This window comes from Eubalaena glacialis, chromosome 11 (genome assembly GCF_028564815.1).
Source record: "Eubalaena glacialis isolate mEubGla1 chromosome 11, mEubGla1.1.hap2.+ XY, whole genome shotgun sequence".
NCBI classification, from domain to species: domain Eukaryota; kingdom Metazoa; phylum Chordata; class Mammalia; order Artiodactyla; family Balaenidae; genus Eubalaena; species Eubalaena glacialis.
In genome coordinates this window covers 115,081,357-115,104,245 of record NC_083726.1, presented here as the reverse complement: position 1 = coordinate 115,104,245, position 22,889 = coordinate 115,081,357, and the positions used below count along the sequence as shown (strand labels likewise).

The window sequence follows — 22,889 nt, the reverse complement described above, 5'->3', positions numbered from 1 at the left end:
AAGTTGATTTTACTACACATTTCAAAAAGTCTATTACAATACGTCACCACACAATAATATTCCATAGTTACTGACTGTATTCCCCACACTGTACATTTCATCCCCTTGACTCATTTATTTTTGTAACTGGAAGTTTGTCCCTCTTAATCTCCCTCACCTATTTCTTTCCTCTCCCCATCCTCCTCTCCTCTGGCAACTACCTGTTTGTTCTCTATATCTATAATTCTGTTTCAGTTTTGCTATGTTTGTTCATTTGCTTTTTAAGATCCCACATATATGCGAAATCACACAGTATTTGGCTTTCTCTGTCTGGCTTACTTCACTTAGCATAATGTCCTCAAGGCCCATCCATGTTGTCACAAACAGTAGGATTTCCTTCTTTCTCATGGCTGAATAATAATATACACATACACAGACAACATCTTCTTTATCCATTCATCCACTGATGGACACTTAGGTTGCTTCCATATCTTGGTTCATTAATGCTGTAATGAACATAGGGGTGTATGTATCTCTTATAATTAGTGTTTTTGTTTTCTTCAGATAAATACCCCAGAGTGAACTGCTGGATCATACAGCAGTTCTACTTTTAATTTTTTGAGGAATCTCCATACTGTTGTCCATAGTGGCTGCACCAACTTACATTCCTACCAACAGTGCACAAGGATTCCCTTTTCTCCACAGACCACAGACTCACCAGCACTTGTTATTTGCTGTCTTTTGGATAATAGCCACTCTGACAGGTGTGAGGTGATATCTCATTGCAGTTTTGATTTGCATTTCCCTGATGATTAGTGATGTTGAGCATCTTTTCATGTGCCTGGTGGCCATCTGTATGTCTTCTTTGGAAAAATGTCTACTCAGATCCTCTGCCCATTTTTTAATCAAGTATTTTTTTTTTGATGTTGAATTGTATGAGTTCTTTGTATATTTTGGACCCCTTATTGAATATATTATCTGCAAATATCTTCTCCAATTCAGTAGGTGGTCTTTTTGTTTTGTTAAGAGTTTCCTTTGCTGTGCAAAAACTATGTAGTTTGATGTGGTCCCACTTGTTTAGTTTTGCCTATTTCCCTTGCCTGAGGAGACATATCCAAAAAAAATTACTAAGACCGATATTGAAGAGGGTACTGCCTATGTTTTCTTCTAGAAGTTTTATGGTTTCAGGTCTCACATTTAAGTCTTTAATCCATTTTGGTTTTTTGGTTATTTTCTTAAATTAATTAATTTATTTTTGACTGCGTTGGGTCTTCGTTGCTGCACGCAGGCTTTCTCTAGTTGCGGCGAGCTGGGGCTACTCTTTGTTGTGGTGCGCGGGCTTCTCATTGTGGCAGCTTCTCTTGTTGTGGAGCACGCGCTCTAGGCACACGGGCTTCAGCAGTTGTGGCACACGGGCTCTAGAGCGCAGGCTCAGTAGTTGTGGCGCACGGGCTTAGTTGCTCCGTGGCATGTGGGATCTTCCTGGACCAGCGGTCAAACCTGTGTCCCCTGCATTGGCAGGAGGATTCTTATCCACTGTGCCACTAAGAAAGTCCTTTTAATCCATTTTGAACTTGTTTTTGTGCATGGTGTGAGAGAGCAATCCAGTTTCATTATTTTTCATGTAGCTGCCCAGTTTTCCCAACACCGTTTGTTGAAGAAGCTGTCTTTTCCCCACTGTATATTCTTGGCCCTTTGTCATAGATTAATTGCCCATATAAATGTGGATGCATTTATGGGCTCTCTATTATGTGCCACTGATCCATGTATCCATTTTTGTGCCAGTACCACACTGTTTTGATTACTGTAGCTTTATAATATAGTTTGAAATCAGGGAGCATGATACCTCCAGCTTTGTTCTTCTTTCTCAAGACTGTTTTGGCTATTTAGGGTCTTTTGTGTTTCCATACAAACTTTAGAATTATTCTAGTTCTATTAAGAATGCCATTGGCATTTTGTACTTATTTTAAAATCTATTCACAGCAAATTTCATTAAACATACTCACACACCAAATTCTTTTGTTTTTTTGCTTTCCCACTAAGGATTTATAATTCAGCAAATAGTTACACATTTGATTACAGAAAAACAGGGAGGTGGGTTTCTTTCTGTTCAACAAAAATATAACATGAGTCATACATGCAAGCCACTTCTGAAATTTTTAATTTTCTAGCAGCCACATTAAAAAGTGATAAAGGAACAGGTAAAATTAATTTTAATAATATATTTTATTTAATCTAATATATATACACATTATTGTCATTTCAAACCTGTAGTCTATATAAAAAAACTATTAACAAGCTATTTTACATTTCTGTTTTGTACTAAGTCTTCAAAGCCCAATGCATATTGTAATTGACACTTATGTCACATCTCAATTTGGACTTGCCATGTTTCAAGTGCTCAATAGCCACATGTGGCTGGTGGCTACACACTGACAGTGCACATCTAAGATAACAAGTATGTTTCTACAAAACATCTTTAATCTTGAACTTGTCCTATATTATTTTTCCTGTCTGAATGTAGAATAACCCACAAATTAAAAATAGGTCAGACTTCCCTGGTGGCGCAGTGGTTAAGAATCTGCCTGCCAATGCAGGGGACACGGGTTCGAGCCCTGGTCCAGGAAATTCCCACATGCCGCGGAGCAACTAAGCCCATGCGCCACAACTACTGAGCCTGCGCTCTAGAGCCCATAAGCCACAGCTACTGAGCCCGTGTGCCACAACTACTGAAGCCTGTGTGCCTAGAGCCCGTGCTCCGCAACGAGAAGCCACTGCAATAAGAAGCCTGTGCACCGCAACAAAGTAGCCCCCGCTCGCCGCAACTAGAGAAAGCCCACATGCAGCAACGAAGACCCAACACAGCCCAAAAATTAATTAATTAATTAATTTTTTAAAAAAAATAGGTAATATGGGTAATGACTCACAGAGAGAATACCAAAACATCAGGAAATATTATTACCTTATATCATAACTATATTATTACATCAATAACATATCGAAACTATATTATATCAAAACAGTAAGGTATCTGAGAACCAGTACTGTATGTTTAGTGGCACTTACTGCTCAATAAGTATTGTGGAAAATTTCCTAGGAGACCAGTCTCATTTGAGACTGATATAGATAAGCCATCATTTACTTACAAATTATGTTGGACCACACTGGAGAGGAAAAACATGTAAATAAACAACATTTCACTCTGCTAAACTGTATTTCTCTCAACCACTTCAATGCCACCAGTCTCACCGAGCCAGAAATTGGGGAAGCCGTCGTTTCAGGTCCCATTTATAATTCATCAGCACAAGTTCCACTGCCCCCTCAATAAACACTCTTGCACCTGTAATTTTCCTCTATTCTACTTTAATTAATGATACAGGGTAAACCTTATTACATTCTGGAAAGGTCCACCTAAGAACTTTCAAACTCTGAAAATCTTATTTCTGAAACACGGTTCTTTCCTTTCTTCTATGCCTACTAAATCTACTCTTTGTCCATAGTATAACCTCTGATCTATCATTCCTAACTTTTTGTTATTCACCTCCATTCTGGTTTCATTTGTTTTTCTCCCAGCCTGAGCAATCATTTCAAATACAGCCTCACATCATCTTTTTTTTTCCAGTCATGTTTATTTTTACAAACCTTTACTTCTGTATTAAACAGTTTTCTTCATTCTACCCTCAGACTTCTGAACCTTCCTGCACGTGGTCATGTATATGCTTGCCAAGCACATACACAGTATATCAAAAGTCCTCAGAATTCTATTCTCAAGCATCGAATTTTCTTCCCTTGTATTTTCCCTGTGGAAAATTTCAATTTCCCATGGTAACCGGCAAAACTGGTACTTTGAGAAGAAAGCAGACCCAAGATCTCAAAGCTAAAAATAAGTGATAGAGCATGGATTTAAGATTAAATGGTCTGTCTTCAGATCCTAAGCTCTTAACCACTAATTCTGTAAGATTTCATATATGTAAAATTCTAGAAAATGCAAACTAATTACAGTAACAGAAAGCAGACCAAGGGTTGCCTGGATATGAGGGAGGAAGTGGGGAGGAGAGAAGAATATCAGGGAGAGGCAGAAGAAAGGGGTTACAAAGAGGTACAAGAAAACTTTGGGGACAGGTGTTCTTTATCTTGACCGTGCCATTGGTTTCAGAGGTATATGTGCCGAAACTTACCAAACTGTACATTTTGAATATATGCAGTTTATTTGATGTCAATAAATTTGATTTTTTTAAGTAAGCAAAATTAGAAAGCATGGTATTAGAACAGGAATAAACCAACAGACGTTTGCCACAGAAATGCAAGCCCAGACACACACACTCACACCATTTAGTGACCCATACACATATAAACAGAGGTGACACTGTAATCAGTGAGGAAAGGACAGAGTATCTGATAAACTGCTTTTAGACAACTGGCTACCCATACTGAGGGAGGGGGGAAGAACCCTGACTCGTATCATACACAAAAATGAATTCTAGATGAATTAAAGCTTTATATATAGAAAGCAAATCCTTAAAACTTTTAGAAAGAAAGATACTTTTTAAGTATCTTTTAAGACAGGGCAGCATGGAAGGATTTTTTTTTTTAAAGACCCAGAAAGGATACATCATAAAGAAAAAATACTGGTAAAGCCAACTACGTTAAAATTCAAAACTCCTGGGCTTCCCTGGTGGCGCAGTGGTTGAGAATCTGCCTGCCAATGCAGGGGGCACGGGTTCGAGCCCTGGTCTGGGAAGATCCCACATGCCGCGGAGCAACTACGCCCATGAGCCACAACTACTGAGCCTGCGCGTCTGGAGCCTGTGCTCCGCAACAAGAGAGGCCGCGACAGTGAGAGGCCCACGCACCGCGATGAAGAGTGGCCCCCGCTTGCCACAACTAGAGAAAGCCCTCGCACAGAAACGAGGACCCAACACAGCCAAAAATAAATAAATAAATAAATTAATTTAAAAAAAAAAATTTCGGGCTTCCCTGGTGGCGCAGTGGTTGAGAATCTGCCTGCTAATGCAGGGGACATAGGTTCGAGCCCTGGTCTGGGAAGATCCCACATGCCGCGGAGCAGCTGGGCCCGTGAGCCACAATTACTGAGCCTGCGCGTCTGGAGCCTGTGCTCCGCAACAAGAGAGGCCGCGATAGTGAGAGGCCCGCGCACCGCGATGAAGAGTGGCCCCCGCTTGCCACAACTAGAGAAAGCCCTCGCACAGAAACGAAGACCCAACACAGCCATAAATAAATAAATAAACAAATACTTTAAAAAAAATTTAAAAAAAAAAAAAATTTCAAAACTCCTACACGTCATTTACCATCTTACAATGTTTTAGTATTTTACCTATATTTTAAGTGCCTGAAATAGTTCTTAGTAAAAATACTACTAAGGAAAATAGAGGCATATTTATACTAGCTTTTTTTTTTTTAATTTATTTTATTTTATTTATTTTTATTTTTGGCTGTGTTGGGTCTTCGCTGCTGTGCACGGGCTTTCTCTAGTTACGGCGAGCAGGGGCTACTCTTCATCGCAGTGTGTGGGCTTTTCATTGTAGTGGCTTCTCTTGTTGCAGAGCATGGGCTCCAGGCGCACGGGATTCAGCAGTTTTGGCACGCAGGCTCAGTAGCTGTGGCTCGTGAGTTCTAGAGCGCAGGCTCAGTAGTTGTGGCGCACAGACTTTGTTGCTCCACGGCATGTGGGATCTTCCTGGACCAGGGATCGAACCCGTGTCCCCTGTATTGGCAGGCGGATTCTTAACCACTGCGCCACCAGGGAAGTCCCTACATTAGCTTTTTAAAATGTTGATATTTTGTGAACTGGTCAAAATAAATATGATGCAATACTGAACTTCAATTTTCAAAATGTATGACCATTTACAATCACTCCAGAAAAATTAAATACCTAGGTATAAATCTAACAAAACATGTATAGGCTCTGTATGCTGAAAATTACAAACGGCTAATGAAAGCAACTGAAGAAGATCTAAATGAGTTCTTCCCATGAATAGTATATGAAATGGAAACTTGACATGTGTAAAGATAGCCAATCTACTTAAATTTTTCCTCAAAGATGAGGAAAAAGAAAAGATTACTCAGCAGTGACCAAAAAAAACAAGTGTTTTACTGACAAACAGTAGAACTACAATAAGCCAAGCCCAGCGAATCCAAAAGATGTTACATTACAAATTTCCAGTTTTGGTGCCTGAATTCAGCACTAGAGAGCTCAGAGCAAGAATTAAAATCCAATGCAGAACAAACATGGAATACATGATCACCACTGAGTTCTCCAATGGTCCTTTCTAAAGTGCAAGGTGACAAAATTCCTTAAGTTACCCCCAGTTTTCCTTCATCTCCCTATTAAAATCAGAAACACTCCACTATGCAAAGAAGGAAAAAAGGTCCAGAAGGGAAATGTCAGAACAGACTGAATATTTATTCAACAGGGAGAAAAGAACTGCCACCACAGAGCAAAGATTCTTGTGAATAGGAAATTCAACGACCAGGCTGTCGAGATGCCAGAAGAACTCACTGACCCTTATCCACCTGGCGTTTGTTGAGGCTCAGCTCCAGCCGGCCTACATGGCTACTAGTCCCATCTGACAGCATCAGATGTGGCTCCTATTAGTGAACCCATTACAGGGCATCCATCAGTCAGGGCGAGTCAAGAGGGAGCTCCTTGAACCCTCTGACCCGCTGCACAGTTAAAGAGGTCAAAGTCTTAGAAAGTACACATGCCAGAAATCTAAAAATAAATAAATCTCATGCCAAGTCATTTCTACCTAATTCTTACATTCTCATTTGTATTCTGTAGCCTATATATTCCACCTCTAATATGTATTCTATATATTCCAATAACCACAAGCAAAAGAACAAAGCAACTCACCTTAAAAACATTTTACCCAATACCCCTGAAATACACTATTAAATTCTTATTGCAGAAGTCAAAAGCCCAGACATTTAAACCTGTAGATAAGCCTGAACTGCCTTGTCTCTCAGTTCTTCTCAGCATTAATTTCAGAAAAATGAAAGGCTTTCCATCTGTGGGTCAGGAATCAGAATACAGCAGGAAAACGTCCCTCATCACTTCGAAGTGTTTCTCATTCTGATGGGACCAATGTCTCAGGATAATAACTGTGAGGCCTCATATTGCTGCTTCTTTACCAAAAGTACCCAGATGCCCCCGCTGCACTTTTACGTTAGATCCCTGACTCTGCTAAGTGACCTGGAAATGGGCCTGCACTAACCACTCATAAATACCCGCATGCTGATTTGAGGGAATGTCAGGTATGAGACCCACAAGAATTGGTGACTGAAAAAGGTAAAGAATGAAAACTCCTGTTATAAACATACAAACCTTTGGTGTTACTGCAGTGGGAAATGCAGGTTTTGATATTAAAAATATTTCATATCACAAATATTAGCCACAGAAACTACCCAAGCTCACAGCCTAATTACTAAGTGATCTTTTCAATTCAAATCACCTGTGTACACTTTTTCTTGACCTGCTTTTTCATGCAATGCAGAATTTAAATGGGCTGGTCTGGAGAGCTGAGATAAAAATAACCACAAAAACCACTTTGCTACTACTAGATTAATTGCTCTGAATTCTACACTGATCTTTTGGTTTGGTGTGAACTAAATTCATAGTATAATTTTGCGTGAGGTCCGTATTTTGCAAACCACAAAAAACATATTCAGGAAAACCCCTCAGAGACTAGCAGGACACACAGTCATCACCCTAACACCATTCTTGGCAGGAGGAATAAGACCTTTTTTATTCACATCAACTGAGCTGGAGGAACAGCATCTAACCAGCTTGCCAAGCATCAAGGTCTGTGGCAAACAGGTTATGCCAACTTCAACAAAATCAGAAGGTTTTTCCTCCACAAGACTTTCTCTACCAAAGGACATGAACAGAAAAATGGCTACCTTGCTGTTTTGGCCTTTTACTTCTGATCACAAAAGTATTAATTATCTCAACCCATCTTAACCTTCTTTTGTTTTACATCAATAAACAGATCTACCTAAGAGCACATTAGCACTAGTAACTGCATGCCAGTAACAATGGCATGTTTCCTATAATTCCTCTTTTGCAGTTATATGACTCACTGCCTTTCTAACTCTCTGACCACACCTTTCAGTTTTCTTCACTGGATCCTCTGTCATTTCCCCCTCTTTACATCTCACTCGATACAACCTTCCTCTGGAGAAACCAATTCATCCCTAAGGCTTTAGCCACTACCCCCATAATGACAGCTTCCGAATATTTATTCCTAGCCTATTCCTAGCCCCAACCAGTTCTAGAAACCTGAGATTCTAACAAAAGTTTCTGCTTTCACTGAATATTTAGTTTAGAATGAGTGCTTTTTTTTTAATCTTTTCTTTTAAAGGACCTTTAAAGATCACCTAATGTGGTCAAACATAAATGTAAGTTAAATCTGAGTACTGTCTACTATATTATTTTCTGCATTTTTCCTGTATTTCATAAATTTTTTTTAATTTATGTATTTATTTATTTGGCTGTGTTGGGTCTTCGTTGTTGCACGCGGGCTTTTTTTAGTTGCAGCGAGCGGGGGCTACTCTTAGTTGCGGTACGCGGGCTTCTCATTGCGGTGGATTCTCTTGTTGCGGAGCACGGGCTCTAGGTGTGCGGGCTTCAGTGGTTGTGGCACATGGGCTCAGTAGTTGTGGCACACGGGCTTAGTTGCTCTGCGGCATGTGGGATCTTCCTGGACCAGGGCTCAAACTCATGTCCCCTGCTTTGGCAGGCGGATTCTTAACCACTGCGCCACCAGGGAAGTCCCCATAAATTTTTAAAAAATTAAATAATCTAAACTACTCCTAATTTTAAAGCTGAGGAAATCAAAGCCGAAACTAAGTGACTTGCCCAAGATCACTAAGTATAATTTCCTATCACCACATCTCCCACTGTTCCCATCTAGAAAGGAGGATGATTGAAGGGCGTTGGGTCATGAGACTGAGAGTGTACACAAGCAGACCTTTTTAAAAGGCTATTTCAACTGCACTGAGTTCTGTTTGACATCCCAACAAAAGGTTGAAGAGCTCAGAGAAACTTGCAAAAGGCCACAGGCAGAGATGTGTCATTCAACAGTGCACAGTTTATCTGTACAAAGGTGGGAAGGGGGCTACAAAGTTATCATCTAAAAAAACCAGTGGTGATATTTTAAACCCACTGATATTTAATATTCACCTCCAAATTCAGATAAGAACTTCATAATTAAAAAAATCTATTCTAGCCACATTAAACATCTATTCTAACCTTAGGAAGTTGGTATTATTATTATTCTCAGTGACAGATGAGAAAATGGAGGATTACAGAAGTAAAATAACTCATCCAAGGTCACATAACTAATAAATGTAGAAGGCTATTTCAAGCCTAGGTCTGACTCCAAAGCCCATGCTTTGACCACAGTGCTACTAAATCCAGACCACCTCTGTGAAGGTCAACCGATTAAAGGAGATGTTTATAAAACTGGAGCAATTCCATAGATACTATATACTGTACACTGCCCAACACAAAAGGACCTCATTCCATGGACCTGAACAGGAAAAAAAACAGGTCTTTTCCCACATCCCGTTTTTCCTTCAAGAATTTTAAAATTAAAAAAAAAACCAAAAAACTCCTGAATCCATGTTCTTTTTCATATGTGCTTAATTTTGTGATTTGAGAGCTGGATGAAAGTCTAGGGTAGCTTCAGAGAGGAGGATGAGATCGATAAAGAGCAATGATAGGGGGCCTCCCTGGTGGCACAGTGGTTAAGAATCCTCCTGCCAATGCAGGGGACACAGGATCGAGCCCTGGTCTGGGAAGATCCCACATGCCGTGGAGCAACTAAGCCCGTGTGCCACAACTACTGAGCCTGCGCTCTAGAGCCTGCGAGCCACAACTAATGAGCCCGCGTACCACAACTACTGAAACCTGCAAGCCTAGAGCCTGTGCTCTGCAACAAGAGAAGCCACCGCAATGAGAAGCCTGTGCACCACAACAAAGAGTAGCGCTCGCTCGCCGCAACTAGAGAAAGCCCACACACAGCAACGAAGACCCAACGCAGCCAAAAATAAATAAATAAATTTATTTTTTAAAAAAAGAGCAATTATAGGAACAGAAAGATAGCAATTATAGAAATAGGTGAGAACTTTCAAAGAGCTGGTTCAAACTGTCTTTTATGAGATCCAACAGGAGAAAGCTGCTTTGCAAAAAGTGAGCCTTGTCAAGTGTCACCAGAGTAATTTAAGAAAAAATAGCAAATCCTGATAAACAGGCATATAACATTCATATAATCACCCCAAATTCAAAAGGAAGTTAGCTTTTCTACTGTTATCTTTTAGAATGAGACCCTTATATTTGAGCAGTTGTCCTAATAACTTACAGGGGTAATTGCTGAAACTCAGTTAGTCCTAAAAACAAATATAAAAACCATCCAAGAATGACCACAAATACAGTCTTTGTTCTCTATGGTACAAGAAACCAATCACAAGCCCATCTGTGTGAGACCTAGCTAATAAGAACACTATTTCAGAGGGGGGTACAAAGAGAAGGATGGATTGCCAAGGGGAAGAAGTCATCTATTAGACTGTGACAAGCTTTTAAGTGTTTGCATTATCATTAACCAACTGCCTGGTTCCCTGGTTCCCACACCTGCCACCTCCATCCAAAACTATCACAGCAGCACTTGGCAACAGGCTCAGCTCCAAAACACTGGCGCCCTCTTCTGACCCTTTTGTAGTACTGCATTCATACCAGGCATTGATGTGAAAATCTCTAATAAAGCCACAAATTAATAAATTTGCAGGTAACATTTTTCAGATAATTCTATATTTGCAATTCCCTGAATAAACCTTAATTTAGCTTGATAAAAATGTTAAATAGCAGACCTTCTACATAAAATTTATGCCAATGAAAAGAAAAGCAACAATGTTCTCTTACCGTTTTAACAGTTTACATATATTAGCTGATAGTATTACAAGAATTAGAATGATGCCAATAACTGACAGACAAAGACCTTACTATGTGCCAGGCACTAGGAGTGAATAAATTAGTTTAATGCTAACAACCTAATGAGGCAGGAACTCCTCTTCATCTTACAGATGTAAAACGAGGCACAATGAACTTAAGTAATGTGCCCAGGACCCTGGACCTGGTAGCAAGTGGTAAAACTGAAGTTCACACTCAGTAACTGTGACTCCAGAGCCAGAGCCTTATTTACCCCAAAATATCCCTCTGAGGTATCATGATAAAATGAAACGTGATCAAAATAAAAAAAGTATAAGTTGTAAGGAAAATTATAAATACATCATCCAAATCTCTCATTTTCAACAAAATCCCAAACTGTAAAAAAATAAAATACTACATGAAACATTTTGGTCATTTTCCCATTCCTCCTCGCTTGAAGATTCTGAACTTCTGGGTCTAAGATGTTTTTATGCATTCTTTTTACTACCCATTCTTTTTTTCATTACACTATGCCTTTATTTATCTATTATCTTGTTATTTAAAAGAAAAGAAAAAATTAATCCATACTATACGCTTCATTTTTCTTCTATACAGCAGAACTGCTTACCTATTCCTACCTAAATTCTCTATTTCATTGAGATCTTTAGAAAATATTTTCCTTAAGACAGTAAATCCAAATAGCATCATCAATTCCTTCTCATTGCAAATATGAGAGATTCTCATCTGCCTGGAATTATTTAGTGTGTTCCTACCTCTAATCAAGGCTGGCAGACTAGATAATCTTCTAATATTTCTAAAAATGCTAACTTTATTTTCAAACAGGCCATGAAGGCACGTGTCTAATAATCTGCAGTTCAAAACAAGGTTTATCGCAAACATTTCTAGATTCCACAGTTTGCCTACTTAAAGCTATTCGTAATACCAAAAATTAAGGACACTTAATAACCCAACACAGGCTGACCAAGCTCACTCCCATTCATGACTGAAACATTTACCACGGGTGAAAACAAATGCTTTTACAACTATCGTTTCATTTCATAACATTAGTTTAAAGTCTACTTAGAAGCACAGACTTAGTCAAAGTCTGAAGTATCAAAAACATATATTAACTGCACCGGTTTAATTTGTTAGATACGAGAACAACAGAAACAAGATGGTTATAGTTTAGTACTGTAACTGACCACATGGCTAAAGAATCCCTCATAACATTATTCATAGCTCCCGTGTCTCAACACAACAAGAAGTGCACAGGTAATACACAAGAAAAGGGGCCAAGGAATGGGCTCCGTGCAAATCCCACAACTCCTTTTACCTCGGTCTGCAGGATGGCAGCCCTCTGCTCCTTAGCAGTCAAGGACTCCTTCAGCACTTCAATGTGTTGCTTGCTGTCTGAGAACTGGTTGGTGAGTGTTTCTAGCTTTGTCTGTAGGGCTAGTAGTTCTGTGTCCTTTCTGGACAGCTCCTGCTTCACCTGACCAATCTAGAGGAGAAGAAAAAGCAGTGTAAGGAAAAAAGAAATAAAAGCACCACCTCTGATCTGGATCTTTGACAGATCCACGTCAAGATATACAGCATTAACTTTATGACAGGACACAATTCATCTTTTTGCACCATCTAATCTTAGCTGACCGCCCCCCCCAAAAAAAAAACAAAGCTTATTCAACTAATAGCAAAATTTCCAGTTTTCATTTATTGTCTCCCCTAAACTTTTGAAATCCATTAGAAAAGGAATGGAAGAAGAAAAATCCCAATTCACTTAGATGACTATGAGACAGCAGTAAGCATCTGAACACAACTAAAGCAGTTTTCATCTTATTAAGTCATGAGAAACTTCAAATCATACAGCAGGATTAGTGTAGATGGAATACAGAAAGAAAAAAGAAACTTCCTATTATTGCTATTTAAACTCAAAAGCTGCACATTTATTTTTTCATTGTTTTTTTTCATTCTCAAATGAAAGTATACATAAAGTCCTTCTTAAAAAGCCACTTTAGTGTTATAAGGCATTATAAACATGTGCTTTCTAAAAATTATATAATTTTGAGGAGTTAGGGGTACTGACCTAAAAAAAAGATTCCACCTACAAAGTTATATTACCTACAACATGTCATATCAACTAAATGGATAAAAGCATATAACCTAAATAAAGAACACATAAAATCTCATTCTGTAAGAATCTACATGTGTAATCAAATTTGAATTACTCTGACAGAGTAATCCATAAATCAACAGGTGCCACTCACTCCCCCATAAATTTTTCTCATCTTAACTTAGAAAACATTTAACATCAAACATCTTTACATTTCTACTGTGTTTCTAAGAATTTTTACTCTTTTATTCTAAATGTAAGCCAAATTAACAGAAATCATATCTGTTTTTACATTGTATCTACTGCCTAAGCAAGGTAGCTATGCACTAAAATATAGACTCTTGGAAGTATAAATTTGACAAGAAGTCAGTAATCTCAGTATCACTGATGAAACAAAAAATACTTTTTAAAAAGTTGAATGTATCTAAAGTATTTTGACTGTAATAATCTTAGGCCCTTAGGGACAAAGTTTTTGAGAACAATTTCCCATGAGAAAGTATGAAATAAATTTTACAGTAATTACTTTTAAGGAGCACTAAAAATAAACTTATAATTTACTGTTCTGTTTCATCAGGAAGACAAGCATTTTTCTCATATGCATGAAATCTCTACTTACAAATATAATATTCATTCATTCAACAAACATTTCTGTGTGCTCACTGTATGCAAAATACTCGCAGCTGCTAAGGACATCAGTGGAAGATAGCTGTAAACAGCAGCTACTTCCATCCTGTAACACAGATACGTACCCAGGAGCCGCCACATACTGCAATGGTGTAGCATCCTTCATGACATCCCTTTACCAACATCCCACCCCTAACAAACAGAATGCACTAAAAACGCACTTGTGGTATGAATGAATAGTCAGGAGAAACGTTCAAAATGTTCTCACCTCATCAGCTAAAGAACTATGGCTTAAAGATTACTCAAATTTCCAGCTACCTCTAGACCATGTGATCAAAAATAAATAGAAAATCTCAGTTTCCTCATCATCTGCATTACTAAATAATCCTCAAATAATGCTATACTGACCATAAAGACTGAGAAAAAGAAGAAAATATCCTAAATAGAAGAGTTTAGAAGCACAAATTTTCCTTAAAAGTTAGAAGCATAAGGCTTTTGCAGTCAATCCCATGTGAGAACGAACGAGTGTATCTTCTTGGGTAACTACCTCTCTAAGCCTTGGTTTCCTAATCAGTAAGATGGAGAAAGCAAACCAGTGCCACTGTATTGCGTACAGATTAAACCAAAAAAATGTATAGAATGCTTAGCCTGTTGTTTGACACAAAAAGAAATTAATAATACTAGCTGAGGAAAAAAAAGTTATAGATCAACTTCTCCTCTAGACAATACATGGTTACAACAAACCAAATTGGACCCTTTTAGACAAAATATCTCACTTTTCTATCTATACTATAAAGTGGTCCATAAATAGCAAACACACTAAATTAGCACAAGTGGTTTTGTTTTTTTTTTTCTTTTAATGCTGCATTCCAGTCTTATCCTACCGTAATTTTCAGAAGCAGTTTTTTTCCTGACACTTGTGAGACAAATGTGTGCACAGCCTACTATAGGGCAGTGGAGTGCAGAGCTTACCAGCACAGGTTCTGGAACCAAATGGCTTGTGTAAAAATCAAACTCTGCCTCTTACTAACTGTGCTTCCTGAGCACCACTGTGTTACCTCAGCTTCCTTATCCATAAATTGGGTTGAGAATATACCTACCTTAGTAGGTTATAAAATGCTTATAATAAGTACTCAAGTGTTAGCTATTTTATTATAATCATTTTATCACAGTTTGAAATGGAATTTCAAGTTCTCTAGACAGATGATTGAGCTACTGAACAGATTTAGAGACTTTAAGTTTCATGCTACTTCTAACTGACTAGATAACTAAATAAGCTAATCACTTCTATACATCTGTTCCAAAGAAAGTAAAATTTGTTGCAAAATCACCTATCGGGGACTTAAAGATGATGTCTACATATGAAGGTAAAGCACTTCACTCAAGAAATCAGATTCAAATAAACCCTGGGTGATGGACCTAGAACATCTGCACATTCTTTGTACCTAAGAAGAGAAAGAGACCATTCACATAAATCAACAAGTTTCTGGTTAACAGGAAAGGAGTCGAGAAAAAGCAGCTTTGAAGCACCATCCACACAGTGACAAAGCAACAATAAAAAACCAGGGACAGGGCTTCCAGAGCACATGAGGGCTTGCTGCACACAGGGTGGCACGTGGGTCAAACCGGTGAACAGGAGTCAGTTAAAGAGCAGAGCAGGCTGGTTAGTGCTAGTCCCGGGCAAAGCTGCCAACCACAGAGTGAAAGTGTGAGCACCCAGAGCCAGAGCAGCAGGGTCCCACTGTGGGATCACTGCACGCAAAGGGTAAATCTTACGGCAAAGACCTCGGCCTGAAGACCAGCCGCTCTCTTTTTCAGCTCCTCCCCTTGAGCCTCTTTCGAATTTAGCTCCTCCTTCAGTTGCTCTACCTGTCACGACATTGTTATTCTTTTTCACTCATGTGTCAACTTAGGTCTTCTTATTATCTGCTTTTGAGCCAGAGCAGTAACTGGAAATAACAATAACTCATATAACACAATCAAATCTGTTCCCCTAATTTCCTCTTCAAAGGACCCTAGATGGGCTCACTATTTTCACAGGGTAATGGACTGAAATGTGCTAATCAGCAAATGGGAAGCAGAGATGACATTTTATTTTGTTCTCAAGTTAGAATGATAAATCAAAACTAACAGAAAGTTGGATATGTGAATTTTTAAGTTCTAAAAGTTACATGAAATTGGCCGTAGTCATTGTTAACAGATTCTTAAAATAACAGAGGAATATTCTACTGATTTATATGCAGGTATGGGTATCACAGAAAGAAGCCAGAAACTGTATCATTAAAGGAACAGTTTTCACTTCTGAGAAATTAGGGAACTAACACAATTGGGATATGGGGGGCAGGGGGAGGGGAGGAACACTTATTTTCTAGCTAATATTTTATAATTGAAATTATGATCTTTAAAACACCACAGACCTGATAAACTGATAACTGTAATAAACTAAATCCTCCAATTTGCCTAAAATAGTTTATAGGATCAAAATAAATGCCTTTGGCTCTAAAGAAGGAATACTGTGACTGAGGTTATAATACAGACTGATATGTCTCAGCAATGCCTATCCTACTGTACATACACCCCAAGTGCACGTGGGAAACAATAAACCTGATACACATGGGTCTTCTCCAAGGGAGAGCGCAAAGGGCTTTCCTTTAGGGAACTGTGTTTGAAGGGAAAACACGATTTTATTTAAGCCATTTCAGGAAAAAAAAGGGGAGGTGGATTCAGTCTCTTAGGCTGAATTTGACTTCTAAATTTGTTCACAAGACATAGAGAACGTGATGTTTCATATAGTGAGAAAAACTCATCTGGATGTAATCCTACTAATTGCCTCAGAAGTACTGGTAGACATGAAATGTTAAACTGTAATAATACACACTTAGCCTCATACAAGTAATTTTCTTTTAAGTGAAATTTGAAATAACTATACAACATCAGTAATTCTGACTTTAATTCTGGGAAAGTTCTATCTGAAAGAATTACGGTACAAGTATTCTTCCCTGAAGCCTGATAAAACAGCATGAAGTCCATCATCACTAAAGAAGTAGGAACATGCATCAATTTTTCAAACCCCATTTAAAAATTACAGTATCACACACCATTACCTTGTTTTTCATAAATTTAGAATGGCTCCGATAGACCTCCATTTGCTTCATTTCTTCCTCTCGTTCTTCAGTACTCAAAGCCCCGTTCGATTTCAGCATCTGAATCTCCTCTTCCAAGTCTCGGAGCCCACGCTCCATAGAGGAAATTTTTGAATCCTGAGGACAAAGGAAGATTTAGACATTAAAGTATTCGCAAAAAGTCAGAGAGGTTGCACAAGCCTGTCTTTACAGATGTGAAATTTAATAAAGATAAACAAATATGTAGAAATATTGCAACTGGTGCCTTGCTTCTAAAATATATCCTTCATGGCCATGTGGTGGAGAGGAGGAGGACTGAGATCTATAGTATGATTTTTCCTCTATCCTTTCCTCTGCACCCTTTTGATTAAAGTTGAGAGTATTAACTAAAGAAGTAGAAGCAATGGAAAACTAGTTAAAGTTTCTAAGTACTTTACGGTCAACAAACTTCTAGTGAAAACATCTGTAATATTAACAGTAAAACCTTTTCTAGCTATAATATTTTATCGTTTTACTTGACCCCTAAAAGGCTTATTTCTGCCCCCAAAGGAGTGGGGAAAAGAGTAAGAAGGTTTCAAAGATTTACACAATAATGCGTATAACCGTATCTACAATAAGAAAGATCTGATAACCTCCCACTGCAGAAAAACAAAGGGATGAATAATTACGTTAACAGTTACACTTTATCACACAGTGGTCCCGCCTTTTCCACAGTTTTACTTTCCGTGGTTCTGCTTTCTGTGGTTTCAGTTACCTGAGGTCAACTGCGGTCAGAAAATATCAAATGGAAAATTCCAGAAAAAAACAATTCAGAGGTTTTAAACTGTGCACCGCTGTTCCAATCAACATGATGAAATCTCACACCACCCCATTCTGTCCCACCGGAACGTGAATCATCCCTTTGTCCAGTGTACCCGCGCCCGTTAGTCACTCACAGCAGCCATCTCGGTTATCAGACGGACAGTCCTGGCATCACAGTGCTTGTGTTCAAGTGACCATTTTTATGTGACAGTATTTTATTTAATACCGTCCCCAAAGCACAAGAGTAGTATGCTGGCAATTCAGATTTGACAAAGAGAAGCCGTAAGGTGTTTCTTTTAAGTGAAAAGGTGGAAGTTCTCACTAAGAGAAAAAATCATATGCTGAGGTTGCTAAGATCTACAGTCAGAACGAATCTTCCAGCAGTGAAATTGGGATGAAGGAAAAAGAAATTCGTGCTAGTTTTGCTGTTGCACCTCAAACTGCAAAAGTTACGGCTACAGTGCATGACAAGTGCTTAGTTTAGATGAAGAAGGCATTAGATTTGTGCAGTAAGATACTGAGAGAGAGAGAGAGAATGAGACCTATTCACATAACTTCCATTACAGCATACTGTTATAACTGTTCTATTTTACTATTAATTACTGTTGTTAATCCCTTACACACTGTGCCTAATTTATAAAATTAATCATAGGTATGTATAGGAAAAAACATAGTATATATAGGGTTTGGTACCATCTGTGGTTTCAGGCATCCACTGAGGGTCGTGGAACCTATCCCCTGCAGATAAGGGGAGGCTACTTACTGCATTAGTAATCTTACTTATTCGCTATACTTCACCATGCATTTCAAATATCTCATAATGATTTCTAAAGAGAAACGTCACTGTCCTTGTAAATCAGCATCACCACGAATATCACCTCCTAGTACAACATCCGTCTATACGCATTTTCTTGGTTTTGTCTGTCACAGTATCTAGTTTATCCACAGATAACTTTAGATGTCATCAATTACAGAAAAACTCCTACAAAGAATAGATACTTTTACACCTATAGTTGAGTATGCTTATTCACCTAAGAAGTAAAGACCTTAAAGAGCATAAATTCAGTATAGCTTTATTTTATTTGGAATTTTAGAGAAACCATTCCTTTAGGAAGAAATTTTGAGACTGACTTCCTCTTTTCACTTTACCTCAAGCCTGTCTCGACTGACTTTCCTTGTTATCTGAGAGTATGCCGATAAGAGTTAAAGGATTTATCATGAGACAATTACAGCTAGCTATTTTTAGGTTCGGGGGAGAGGCGAGGGCTGTACTCCTCTGACTTGCATTGCATTACCTTTAAAAATAACACAACAAAAATTTTCTTTTACAAATCTATTCAAATGAAACTTACATTTGGTTCAAAATTAAACATATTAAATTAACACAATCAGAGACATTCTAAACCTAAACCAGGATTTTGATTTACTCGTTTAAAACTATCCCGGCCCATGAAGAATAAATAAATAAACGGCTTCAAATGCACTATCTGAAAATCCCAACACAGAGAGAGAGGCAGCTCTTGACCAAATCAGACACTCATTATCAAATCATGCACCATAAAATCTGCACCTAAAAAGGGACCATAACTGCAGCTCTGAAAGCCATGAGGCAGAAAAAGAACCTGCCAGGCTACTTTCTGGGATGAGGCCAGAAAATTAACGCCTGATATGTTGGACTAGTTGTAGCACCGACCAGTACTCAGGCTGGGTTTATTTGAGGACAGCCCTTTCCAAGGAGGTTTCTTACTCCTAGAATGTATAATAACTAAATAAATAAATTCTTTATCATCTTACTACTCTATATACTTCCCCAGCCCTGGGTCTCCCATCATTAATCAACCAACCCCACTGAGTCCACTGAAATCCTCTTTTCCTTGTTAAATTTCCCAAATGCTCAACTTTTTTTCAAAAGTTGTCTCCCTGCTCTAAGTAAACCCAGGCTTTCCCAAAGGATATAATTTCCCCGAACGCTCTCCAGTGAAGTTCACTAATCCACCAGCACCACAGAGTGGCAGGGAGAAGTGTGGGCACCCTCCAGGTTCCTCCATGCTGCTCCCATTTAAAGCTCACACTCCTCTTCACTCTCCCTCCGCACGGCTGCCATCTAGGGGCTTCCCCGTCACTCCCGCCCGCTGAAGAAGTCTTCAGCACCCGGCTGACAATAGATCTCTCCTTCAAATGCCACTCTTGCCATAATCCTAGGATTTCAATGTCCGAATTCCTTGACATCCGTAACGCCAACGCCCTCATCCTCCGGTCCATTTTAGCTATCCAGTTTACAAGACCACATCACCCAGGCCTCTCCTCCCAGGCCTGACACACCGTCACTCACATTAACTGCTGCTCTTGCATCTCACAGAGTCCTCCACCTCCCTAACTTCTACATTTTCTCCCAACCTGTCCATCCATTCTGAATTCTCTTCCTTCCTATCCAGGCTACATTCCTGGACTCATCATCCCAACTGCTCCTTCACCTCCACCCTCAATTCACCTGCATCCCAGTAATTCTGCCATATCTACCCAGCAAAACTCTAACCCTAGAGCAGTCCAGTAATTCCTCCCTGCTCCTCCACTGCTAAAGGGAAAAGAAAAAGTTAGAGAAGGGAGAAGGAAGCAGAGGGAAGAAAGTGGGAGAAAGGAGGAGGGAGAGGAGGAGGAGAGAGAAAAGAGTATTACGTCACCTTGAAGACAGCTGGGCTCTTTTATAGTCCACCATCACCTCCTTTCCCATTTCCCCCAAAGACCAGTCTAGGTCTTCATGATCCTCTCAAGCTCATGCCACACTCTCAGCATCTCAGCTATTTCATCTGCAATTTCAGCATAACATCCACCTGACCCTACTGGGCCACCAGAATCTCAGTCTCTTGCTTCTTAGCAGAATGGCTGGAGGTTAACACAACTTAAAATAGATCTATTGCCAGTTAAAACCAGTACACTTCCCTGTGCCATCAAAAGGCAAGCAAAATAATTCTGTGAACACAGGTACACTCGTGTGTTTTTAGGTTCCAACAGGGATCAGGAAATAACATGTACAAATAAACTTGTGGGAAATGTGAATATGCAATTAAACCTTTCTAGAGGCTGTTTACAAGATTATGTTCAAGACTATGAATTGTCTAACTATAAAGAACCAGAATCCACTAATTTGGTATTTGTTTGGTAAACCCTTTCCCCAGTGAGAATAAAGATGTATACAACAATAAAAACAAAGTTTTAAGAAGAAATCATCTAAATTAAGAGAACCATTCTGATAACTGTACTTGAGAAGCATCTATTTACATAAAACTATTTATATACCAAAAACTAAAGGTTCTTGTCACATCAACAAATATTAAACAAAGGCACATGATGCAAAACACCGTGTCAAACTTTTTAGGGGATACAAAGAAGTTAAAAAAAGAGACAGAGAGGGAAGGAGGGGGAGAGGGAGGGGTCCCTATCTGTAAGAGTCTTCTAGCTCTTGCAAGAAAGAATATGTTGTTAATAAAAATAATAATAGCATAGCAGCTAACACTGACTGAATGTTTACTATGTGCCAGGTCCTGTTTAAAGTGTTTTACTTGTTTTAACTAATTTAAACCACAAAAGAACCCATGGGATAGGTACTATTGTTATCACCATTTATCAATAAAGAAATTAAGGCATGGAGAGGTTAGGTTACTTGTTTTATGTCATACAACTGGTTAAATAAAGCCAGGTTTTGAATCCAGGGAATTTAACATAGAAGGCAAGTGCTTAGTCACCAATCACCATAACGTTCAGCCTAAAGATTTCTAACTACTCAGTAACTTAAAGCAGAAGTTTTCAAAGTATAGTCCGTGAAAACCTGGGGGTGCCTCCTAGCCCTTTTGAGAAGTCAAAACTATTTTCATAATAATACTATGACTTTATGTGCCTTTTCCACTGTGTCAACACGTGCACTAAAGGTATAAAGGACAGGCAAAAGCGCTCGTGCCTCTGGACGACAGCGCCAAACCGTGCCAGCGGTCGGTGTAGTCTTCAGTGTCAGCACTCTCAGACAGAAACGAAAAATAAGAAAGAACATTTTTGAAACACTGGCTCACTTAGGAATGTCCCTGGTGACTCTTCACATGCTCAGCCCTTGAGTATGTACCTCTGTACCATGCTGTGTGACGACACAGGAAGGGGCCAGGCCCGGCTGCTGCGTCCTGGGTGTGACGCCGCTCCCAGGACAGCACTGGGTGCTCTGTGAGCTGCACGCTCAATCAGGTACTTTTTTCACGGAACCCTATTCTTAACTCGAGAGAAGAACTGACACACACACTTGGTATTTGGCAGACATTTTCTTAAAAACAAATGAAATGAGTCATTTTAAGAGAATAAGGGGCCCTGATATCAAAAGGTCTGAGAACAGCTGACTCCAAGAAATGCTGGACAAGAGGAAACGAAACTGAAGTTCTTTTAATGTGTCATTTTCATTAAGTCTTACTATTTCTTCTCAGTCTACAAAATGAGTGAACTATTATTACATACCACTTTCTTAAACTCACACATTAAAGTGTGAAATGACACATAAGATTCCTTAGGAAGTTCTCACTTACCTTCATTTCGATAACAGTTTGCAGAGCTTTAGTTTTGGCAGAATCGGGGGCATTCTCAAATCTCCGATGCATCTCCTATACAAGAGAAGCAAAAAAGAGAGTAAGTGTCCTCCTTTTCACTCTCATTTTTTCAAGAGGGGAGTGGAGAGGCGAGGGAGTAGTAGTTACATGCAAAGATGACTACCCCGGCCTTGTAAGACACTCTGATCCACTTTCTGTCTTCCTGACCTTTCCCTGTGGACCAGGGAGCACACAGACTGCATTCAGGCTAAGGGGTACAGGAGGGTCCCCGTCTCTGCACACCTGGTTATACACGGTAAGTCACACAGACCCCAGCCACCACAAGAGGTGAAGCTCTGGCACATCCCCAGGTTGTGTGTCACTCTTCCACAAGACTCCAAGACATATTATCAGAACTCCAAACAATCCAAAAAGGGGATTAGAAATAGTCCCTTTTTAAAAGGAGAAATCAGGACTTCCCTGGTGGCGCAGTGGTTAGGAATCCACCTGCCAATGCAGGGGACACTGGTTCGAGCCCTGGTCCGGGAAGATCCCACATGCCGTGGAGCAACTAAGCCCGTGCGCCACAACTAGTGAGCCTGCGCTCTAGAGCCCAGGAGCCACAACTACTGAAGCCCGCGCGCCTAGAGCCCGTGCTCCGCAACAAGAAAGGCCACCGCAATGAGAAGCCCGCGCACTGCAACGAAGACCCAACACAGCCAAAAATAAATAAATTTATTAAAAAA

The 22,889-nt window shown here is 39.4% G+C and overlaps 1 protein-coding gene across 10 annotated transcripts in view; it reads right to left on the bottom strand.

Moving 5' to 3' along the window:
- Positions 1-22,889, bottom strand: part of ERC1 (ELKS/RAB6-interacting/CAST family member 1) — a 421,649-nt gene that overhangs the window by 300,167 nt on the left and 98,593 nt on the right. For 7 of the 10 annotated variants that reach the window (XM_061206048.1, XM_061206051.1, XM_061206053.1 and 4 more), the window contains exons 4-7: positions 22,144-22,218; positions 16,763-16,918; positions 15,435-15,527; positions 12,258-12,425 (exon numbers count right to left, since the gene is read on the bottom strand). In XM_061206048.1, the coding sequence (XP_061062031.1) occupies positions 12,258-12,425; positions 15,435-15,527; positions 16,763-16,918; positions 22,144-22,218 (492 nt within the window). The remainder of the gene's footprint in view (positions 1-12,257; positions 12,426-15,434; positions 15,528-16,762; positions 16,919-22,143; positions 22,219-22,889) is intronic. The other 3 variants (XM_061206049.1, XM_061206054.1, XM_061206047.1) reach the window with 2 other exon arrangements.